This window comes from Stegastes partitus, unplaced genomic scaffold (assembly GCF_000690725.1).
Source record: "Stegastes partitus isolate 25-593 unplaced genomic scaffold, Stegastes_partitus-1.0.2 Scaffold1865, whole genome shotgun sequence".
Taxonomy (NCBI): domain Eukaryota; kingdom Metazoa; phylum Chordata; class Actinopteri; family Pomacentridae; genus Stegastes; species Stegastes partitus.
The window spans coordinates 20,547-30,538 of NW_007579596.1; the positions used below are offsets into that span (position 1 = coordinate 20,547).

The window sequence follows — 9,992 nt, forward strand, 5'->3', positions numbered from 1 at the left end:
GCTAAATCAGACAGATTTATTTATAGCTGAGGAATGTCTGTGCTCCCCAGCATTAGCAGGAGCCATCTGGAAGTCTGCCAAGTACAGTTTTGTACAGTTGCCCCCTGTGCGTGAGCAGAAAGGATGCACATTCAAAGTCTGTTAAAAAGTTGATTCGGTGGTACATCTGTAGGTGTGACTCTGGAGACGCAAAAGAAAAAAAATAGACCTTTTTAATTTTGCATTTAAAGCAGTCATAGGAACTCTGAAAAGTTGTTCAAAGTTTTCCTTTAAATACCTGCCTCCCCCTGCTGCCACTTCCATTAGACTTTATGTGAAATCGACAGTGATAGAATACAGAAAACAGCACGTCAAATGAAGCCGTGTTATTGTGTCTTCCATCTAATATGAAACGTCTGCTGTCACACCACAAGTTGGAACGTGCCCAAAAAAACTTTGAAAATGTGCAGCAGCAGCAGTTTCTGCTTTTGTGATTCTGTTGAAGTCATTTTCTCACATTATTATTCACGTGGTGACACACACAGGGAACGGCAAAACAAAAACATCCAACGCAAGATGTGTTGTTTGGGCATGTCAATGCAAGTTATATATTCACCTCCAAAACCTGCTGGCTGGTTCGACAGGCTTGTTATCTGTTTTTTTTTAATTGCACTAATTACACTATTGATAGAGCCTGAAATTGTAAAAACTGAAAGGATCGTTGGATTTTTTAAAACTTTTCGACCATTCTTAAAGGAGTAATAAGAGTGGCGTGTGGTTCTGCTGGGAAAAACAACCAAAACCAATCTTAATATTTCAACTAAATCCGTTTATTCGACATGCCTTTAGAATTTGCCAAAAATAAACCCTTTGCGCAGATCCTGTAAAATATGAACAAAATCTGCACTCCTTTGTGGAACTTCGTAGTCGTGACTCACTCAGCTGTGGCCAACAGTTGCAAAAGAAAAATTCTGCGAGTATTCAGTTGAACTGCAAGCTGTGTTTACACAACGCAGATTGGAAACGTGTATGGAAACTATTTTGGGAGACTGAGAGGAAAATAAAGCTCTCTTGATCTATAAAATAAATGTAGCATGGTTTTTAAAAAAAAGGTTTACCTAAGAGCAAGTTGTGCAAAGCTGCATTCTGCATGGTGAAATATCTTTCTAATGTTGATCTGCAGAGTGGTGTGAAAAATGCTTCGTGTGTAGAGGCTGTAATATGATAATCTGTCGCATGTGGAGCCACCATTGTTTTCCCAATATTAGGATGTCACTTGCTAAAATGTTGATTCCATTTTTGTAAAACATCTAATCAAAGAAATGCATTTTTAACATGATTTATGTCATTATAACGGTGTCATACAGCACAGAAGACATTCATGAGTCCTCTTTGCTTCTTGCTACAGTCGTGCCGTTTCCATAGAGGGGAAGATGTTGATGTGAAAAATGAACCTACAGAAAGGACAAATGTGACTGGAGCAAAACAAACTCCCAGATCGTGCTTTAGGAGTTCAGAGGAAGTCGCTATAATGAATATGACACACAGTTTCAGGTGCTCATGTAGTCTCACCTGTTGATATAATGTCTCCTGTCATTGTTTTGTTCATGACAATAGCTCTTCTTTGTTCCCTTATCAGGCTGTTAATCACCACCCGTATTTCCTTAAAGCACCTACTCATGTTCATGTGGTGTTTCAGAACCATTGCTCTTTTGAAAGTCGGTGGGACTTAAATATAATAACCCCACCCCTCATGCTGTGCCAGGTTAGTTTACAGGACACCTTTAGCCTCCCACAGATCATGAAAGTCATAAAGAATCACAATTGCAGCAGAGAGGAGTGTTTGTTTTTGCTCACAGTGAGCGCCAGTCAGGGGTGGAGCTACAGTAACTTGCACAAGTTAAAGGAAGGAAAAATCAGCTGTTTTGCTCTTAGGAGAGGAGGAGCAAAGAGTGGAAAGAGAGAAAGAAAGTTTGTGTTATGGGATGACTTCACTCGCGCTGTGGAAAAGTCAGCTGCTCGCCCTGAAACCACAAGAGAAAATGAAGTAGAAGGGAAGGGTGCATTTTCTCACCGGAGCGGCTGAGTCAGGCTGAGATAGAGGCCGAACGGTGAACTTTGCCCTGTGACACATGAGTGGCTGACACGGGAAGAAGACCTGACAGGTAACGTCTCTGCTGTTCACAGTTTCAATCAGGATTTTAAGGATAAAATGATCCTGATCTGGCTTGGTCACACTGCTAACATTTCGTAGAGCCTTACAGCTGAAAGAAGCTGTCGAAATTTTGTGTTAAAAAAAAAAAAAAGATGATATAAAGCTTGTATCAGTAACAGTGGCGCTGAGTGATCTATATCCTGTTGTAAAATGAAGGTTAGAGGTGTTAAACACAACAGACACCTGAACAAACCACAAACCAAGGAGTTGGTTTGTGGTTTGTTCAGGTGTCTGTTGTGTTTCTGAATGCAAGTACAACATAAGAGACTAGAGCTGAGCAGGCAGCTGTATGGAAAGGATCCTTCACTTTGTTTCTACCTCCGATCAGGCAACCCACCATTTAATCGTCTGTTTTTGTCAGGCTTATATTGTCCTTATGCACAAATGTGTAGGCAGTCGGAAGGTTTTCCAGGACATGTCTTCCCTTCATCGTTAACCCCCTGAATCTCAAGCAATTTCTGGGCTTGTATTTACTGTGGACCTATTTTTAACTGCAGTATAAAGTCTTGCACCACTGTGGAATCTACGACAATGGCTAAAAGTAGCATGAACTCAGAAATGTCTATTGTGCAGTATGACACAGATAAAACACCATAAATCATAAAAAGGAAACTACAAAAGTGTAAAAGTTTCTTGATTGATTTATTTTACAAACATATTTTAAAAAGCATTGATTCAATATGAACAACATTTTTCCACCTGCCCACAGGTGTAACCAATACTGGAAAAAGGTCATTCTACATACCATAGATACTTTACCACGATGACTACTAAGAAATGGTAGCTCCTCATGCTGTCGATGTACATTTTTACAGACTGGGTGTTTTTCACATTACTCAATACGTCAACTCTGGAGATATTTCACCATGTAGAGTGTATCAGCTTGATCCCCTATATGGCATTGTTAAGCCACGCTGCATTTAATTTAACTCCATTCACTTCAGTTGTATTTATATTGCAGCAATTCACAACATGTCATCTCATAGCACTTCACATAGTAAGGTGAGGACCTTACATATTTAAACATGTATTTTATAGATCAAGTATGTTTCCTCCTCCATCCAGTCTCTCTAATGTGTTTCCATACATGTCTCCTCTCTGTTCTGTATAAACACAGCCTGCAGTTCAACCCAGTTCAACTAAAACAATCTGTTAATTTTTGTCATGTGACTGTTGGTCGCCACTGCATCAACACAACTTCTTAGTCGCACTTGTGATTGTGTTTGTTGTTGTGTGTGTGCTTTTAGAGATTGACAGGGTTAATTGATTGAGCCAACATTTTTGTCCGTCAACCTTAAGAGGTGGAGTGTACAGTGATGTAAAACAGAGAAAAGTCACCTTTTCCTTGATAGATTATTAACAATTAATAGAATTTCAAAGATGCTGGTATGTTTCTATTTCCCATTAATGTGGATGTTGGATTCTGAGTGTCATGCTAATTTTACCCTATTTGCCTATTTTGTGGAGATTCAGGGAAACCGACTTTAGCTTGGGACAATTAACACGCAGCTTACTGAAGAACGTTGATTCAAACATTTGTTTTTACTCTGGCCAAAGTTAGATACAGACATTAGATACTGAAATGGGCATTTTACGTTATGGACACTTTGACTGAATCACCTACATCTCCATCAGTGCACACCGGTTTGTTCACAAGTGTGAGCTTGACTTTGACTGTGGAGATGGATGCAAAAAGACAAGAGGGCGTCCTGAAAGGCAGGATACCTCTGAAAACTGGAGGTGGTCCTGCACTCACTGCTCTGCTCCCAACTGAAGAGGAAAACTGTTGCTGCAAAAAGTTGGACCTGTTTGTAGCAGACGTAGGAAATCTCCATGTATCTATGTAATATAAATCCCAGCTGTGGAACTACACCTAATGATCCTGCAGCTTCTGCATCCTGGAGATAGTGTGTCACCTCCCCGAAATCAAGTGAAAGAAAAGACCAGGAGCGGCCGGAGAGAATGCTCAGCTAATGCAGTTAGCAACATATCTGTTCCAGTCAGCGAATTTCCTTTCAGTCATACCAGAAACAAATGTTTATAAAGATTCAGATAAAGGTCAGTTTGCTTTGAAAAGTTGCTGGAAGCTCATGCACATTGTCCCACACTAAATGCTATTTCACTGTGTCTTTACAACAGAGCCCAAGAGTGCAAGTTCGCTTGACACTTAAAGCCATAATAGCCACATTAATGGGAAAAACATTAGGTTGAAATACACTGGAATTCTCCTTTAAAAAATGGTTGATTTGGCTCGCTGTCAACTGACTAATCAGTGGAAGCCCTCAATTTAGATGGTAGCTTTTCAATAGTATACAGACATGTTCAGTTAGTGCCTGATAAGAATGTTAGAGCCATGTGCAGGACAGATTAAAATGTTCTCCGAAGAAGCTTCATATGTCCTCCAGGACAGGTCTGAGTTGTGGTGTGATTGTAAAACCTGTTTAACCGTAGAAATATCTGAGTGTGGTGCAGATGGAAACTACTGCCAGTGTTTTCCATCATCAGTCTCTGCTGGACTGCATGCAAAACATTCTCGGTTAGATCTGATGTGAATGACTGATTTCTGTGGGCCAGCTGCACTTTGTGTGAGTGTGTGTGAGTGTGTGTGAGTGTGTGTGTAGGCAGACTTGATGTTCTTTTGAGCCTCAGTTGAATATCTGTGAATTTAGGTCATGTCATGCTGTGGACTTGGGTCTATATTTTTAAAAATGTGTTAATTTGGAGCAGTGCTGGTCTGGTCTCTACAGTCAGTGTCTGATTTCTGAAACTGAGTGCTGGTTGTGATGTGGACAGATCCTGCGATAAACACCTGCTGTGGACCTTTCCACCACAACTGAAGCCTGAGAATCTCTTCAGCTCTACAGGGCTTATTATTTTTCTTTGTTTTGCTCACAAACCAAAACCGTTTTTTAGGAATGGGCTTTTTTCCCCCCCATAGGGCCGATACAATTACTAAAATTATTAAAGACAGATAACCAGTATTTGTTATGTGTTTACGCGATGTATTACCACGATGTGACAGCAGGGAACTTGTCATTCATAACTAGGCTTCTTTATTAATAAGAATTACTATTACTGTATACATGCAATAAACGAGAGTACTCTGCCTCACCCAGAAACAACAGGCGTAACTCCCCTTTTTGTGGCATAACTGTGTGCTAGCCTTACATCACTGTCCACAAAAACTCAAATGTTTGAAGGAATCAAAGAAAAAGAGGTCAGCTTCAAGCTGGCTGCTGTTGCTCCAGGACAATGAGTCCGTCCACACAGCACAGGTGACAGAAGAAGCCAAATGTGGCTTTAAACTGTCGCCCCATAAACCTCACTCCCCCGACCTGCGTCATCTGTATTCTGTTTCCCAAACTGAAATCCCACTTGGCATGGTCGCCATTTTTAGAGTGATGATGAAGTCATCCATGCTGTTGAGGAGAATCTGAAGGCCCAACATGTGACCTTCTGAAAGGGAGAGCCAAGCTTGAATATCAGTGGACGAAAAGCATTGAAGTTGAAGGACACTATCCTGAAATATATTGCAAGAACAATCTTTCTCCTGCGATGTTTTCTGGTGAGGCTGAGAACTTTTTGAAGTCACCGCGTATACATTAAATGTTCTACAAGGTGTGTCAGAAAATTTTCAGGACCGGTGTCAAAACAAAAGATATATTTCAAATCCAGACTACAAGTTTCCCCCTTCGAAGTAATGCCCCTGGAGTCTAGCACACTTTCCCAGCCTTCTCTGTCACGCCGCCATGCACTCCTGGAAGGATTCTTCTGGGATCCTCTGCAGCTCTGTCGTCACAGCTATATTGATGTTGTCCACGTCTTCAAAACGGGTCCCCTTGATGACCCCTTGAGCTTGGGGAAGAGGAAAAAATCCCACAGAGCCAGGTGGGGTGAGTAGGGAGGTTGCTCCAGCACAGAGATGTTCTTCTCAGCCAGGAACTGTGGGATGCTCAGGGCGTTGTGAGCAGGCGCGTTGTCATGGTGAAGCAGCCAAGACTTGTCCTGCCACAACTCTCGCCTCATCTCGCACACTGAACGAAGCAAACATGGATCTCTTTGTAGACGTGCTGGTTGATCGTCTGAAGGGGAAAACTCGTAGTTTGTAGTTTGGGGTTTGAAATATATCTTTTGTGACACCAGTCCTGGAACTTTTTTGACCCACCTCGCATATTAGCATTCAGTCATTCACTCATCATGAGCTCCTCCCACAACCACTGTGATTAGTTTAGACAAATACAAACAAGCCAAAGCCTTTTTTCGCCCTCAAGCAGAATAGTGGTGTGGTGCAGCCAGACCGTTACATTCTCCAGAGTGGGCTACCTAAGTAAGAGTAGGTCCTCTCAGAACCTTGACACACCATCACTGGGATTACAACTCAAGAAGCAGAGGACCTAGATATGATCCTTGGAGGAACCTACCGACTAGGTAGCTCGAAAAAGTATGCAAGTGTACTCTGGGAAAGTTTTGTTCACTTTACTCTGTCAGATTATGTCAAGGCATTCATTTAAAAAACTGTTTTACTCTGCTTAGGCTGGCTAAAGCTTTTCTGTATATCTAAAACCTTCAGATTTGTTAAATACAATAGAAAGCAAGGTAGGCGACACGGCTTTGTGACTTCAGGTTACGTGAAGCCCCAGTGCAAAAGGCTGTTAAATCTAATAATAAGCTTGGTCCCTCCTGCTGTGATGATGCTCTCTGAATGACTGCTGCCGCTGGCAGTAATGATAAATAAGGCAGCATTATGCACTGTGATTGCTGCAGTGATGGAAATTAAAGCGTGACAGGCTGCTGCGGTTGAATGAATGTAGCAGAAACAAATTGTTGGAACAACACAGTAAGAAGGAGCCATTACAGACAAGAGATCCTCCTCAGGAAGTCTCAACGCCAGCACACAGCAATCAGAAAGAAGTTGGAACATGAAAGCACTACAAATTAAGTGCTTAATTGCTGGTATGCAGTTACAAGTGTAGTATTATAAATTGTCTCACAATGCCAATAAAAATCTAGATGAGATGGCAGAAGTAGTTTCCCTCAGGCACTGTCCAGTTCTTTATGAACCACTTCTCAAAGTAGATACACTTCTCAAGATACAAGACTAGATAGAAAACAAAGCATCTTGTACTGAATAAGACAGTAGAGTTTCTCAGAGTGCATATTCAGGAGGATTAAAGTGTTTACTGGAGGATACTTTCAGTTCCATCACTGGGTGAAGTGATGGACAGGCAGAAGAGCTCTAATGCAGCACTGATATGAAAACACTTTACTCAGCGCAAGAAAATCAGGATTGAATATGAAGTCTGTGGTGTTTACTGTGATGGATGATATTGCTTCGTGGACGTTGTTTGTTGTGGTCTCTGCAGAGTAGCTGCACTGCTGGTGCAAAATGTACAAATGTCCTTTTAAATGACTTGCTTATCCTTTGACCATTTGTCTGACCTGCACTTTAGCCTCAAGTGCAAAATGGCGAATGAGAGTACTCTTGTCAGCCCACCCGTTGCTCTACATTTCTGCCTGTGTAGATGGATACAAACTGACAGGGTTTCAGTTCAAACAACTTTACCTTTAGTTGAATTGATTCGGGTTACTATGTTTGCTTTTCCACGGGCTAGAGATACTGTATGTCTGTTTGAACACAGGTTTCGCTATTGAAACTCTCCCTGGTTTATTCTGAACTTCTGTCAAGGACCACAGTGCAAGGACACAGTTTGTCTCTCCCATGGACAACTACTTGAAAGCCAATGAGGTCATTATTTGTCTCATTTTTTCCTGCAGTTGAATGTTTCAATAGCGCCAGTTGGCTTTTGTAAACGCTCTTGCAAATGGCAGTCGGTGGGTTAGAATGCTGTTCAATGCACCAAAGATTGCAGCAGCCTTTTTATTTGCAATTCGGTTTTTTACGTGCCAGCTGCTGATATTAAAACAGCACTCAACGTGAAAAATGAGACAAATCCAGACAGAAAGCTCTCATTTAGTCTGACATTATTTGGGCTTTTACCTGTATGGAGGAATTTTTGGCCTAAACCAAAAAAAATATAGCTAACTAGAACTAAAAGCTAGAAATTTCTCACACTTTAAAATAAAAAACAAAATGTACCAAATAAGTTAATCTTAATTAGAAAAATGCTATATAAATCTGTTCATTTTTTATTATTATTGATTTATTTGCCCAGTGTATTCTTGATCTATAAAAATTTTCATCTTTATTAAGCAGAACTTCAATCAAGCTCAGATGTCAGCAAATTTCCAGAGTAACACTTATTCCAAGCCAATGTAAATATTCCCAAGAGAATACCACCATGTTAAAAATGATTTGTAATTTGGATAAAATGGAGCTGCATGCAGACAACTTAACACATTGCTAGTAATGTCAGTAAAAGTCGTTCAGTTTGTTTAATAATTCAGTTCTCTTTAGAGAATTCTTGAAGTTGTCTTGTTGGAAATGTTGTTGTCGTGTGAATACTTTACGCCACCCTTGCATTCTGGATTTAGTGAGCCAAGGCTTCGTTATTTTCCCAGCTGTTGTGTGAGCTGCTACAGTCTCCAGCTCCCCTTCTAGTTACACATTAACAGAGTCCAGTTTACCTTCATTCCTCAACTGTGACTGTTTCGAAGTGAGTTCTCGATGATATCCACCTCTCCTTAAACAAACCTGTATGACCGTATGCTGCTGTAAGATTACGGCGCTTTGGATAAATACAAGGCAGGTGTCGCATTACTGCAGGGTACAAGGTGAAGGTGGCCATTTGTATTCCACACAGTGACTCAGATCTGATTTTAGAAAAAAGTAAAAATATCACATTGACTTCCATGCAACTTCTAGATACGAGGAGTTAAATAAGCTAAAACCAAATGGTTCATCAACATGGGCTGTTTTCTGTGAGCAGAGTACAACATCAATATCCAGTCGATCATGTTCAGCCAAAATTGTGCTTGTTAAGATGATTAATATTCGATCAACTGGAGCATTACTTCATAAACTCACTGCTACAGTATCTGTTTAAAAAAACAAACAAAAAAAACAATTTAATGCACCCACATTCCTCTGGGTGTTCAGGTTCTTACCTGGTTTTAAATGCATGGAGCAGCATATTGTGGGTTGTGATTTTGGGTGCAAGTTCATGACAAACAATATATAACTGGGCATTAGTAAAGCTGACTACCAGCTTATTTTACATTTCTATAAAACTGGCCTGAGGCTGAGTGAACTGTCCCATTAATCACTGACTTTCACTGTACTTTAAGTAGAGCCTGTCCAGCTTAATGATTGACTGTGTTTGACGTTCACTTACTTTCACACAACAACCACAATGCACTGATTTACCACGCTTAACAACCACCCCGGTTTATAGCTTTAGCCTGAAGACAGTTCAGTTTCTCTGTGTGCAGTCACCAGCGTGTCTGTCCAGGCCTGTAGTTAAAAAAAGAAAAACTGTTGTCAGCTTTGTTAAGAAAGCCATTATTTAACTTGTTGTTCATGTTGTGATGCTACATTGTTCTTAGCAATATGGAAGTCGAGGTTGGATTCGTCATTGACTTCGTCGTACCGAGTCTTAATTTTTGTTAAACGAGGTGAAAAGCGAGTGTCACAAGACCTTCAACAGCCATTTTTTTCCCTCCTTCTGTCGCCGTGGTTACTCCATGTGCCTTCGCTCCCTGCTGTTTCCATGGTGACCAACTGTTTTCTCTTCTCTCTTCCTCTTTCAGTGTCATCCAGGCTCCGTTACCACTACCTGTAGACAAGGTAAGAACAGAAGTGTGTGTCCTGTTTGTGTTACTGTCCTGCTGAGGGTGTGTG

At 40.9% G+C, this 9,992-nt stretch overlaps 1 protein-coding gene across 3 annotated transcripts in view; it reads left to right on the plus strand.

Annotated features, from left to right (window-relative positions):
* The window catches only part of slmapa (sarcolemma associated protein a), a 51,319-nt gene that overhangs the window by 3,562 nt on the left and 37,765 nt on the right, over positions 1 to 9,992 (plus strand). For 2 of the 3 annotated variants that reach the window (XM_008302732.1, XM_008302731.1), the window contains exon 3: positions 9,902 to 9,938. In XM_008302732.1, the coding sequence (XP_008300954.1) occupies positions 9,902 to 9,938 (37 nt within the window). Of the gene's footprint in view, positions 1 to 1,922; positions 2,145 to 9,901; positions 9,939 to 9,992 lie in introns of those variants that run through there. The other variant, XM_008302730.1, reaches the window with a different exon arrangement.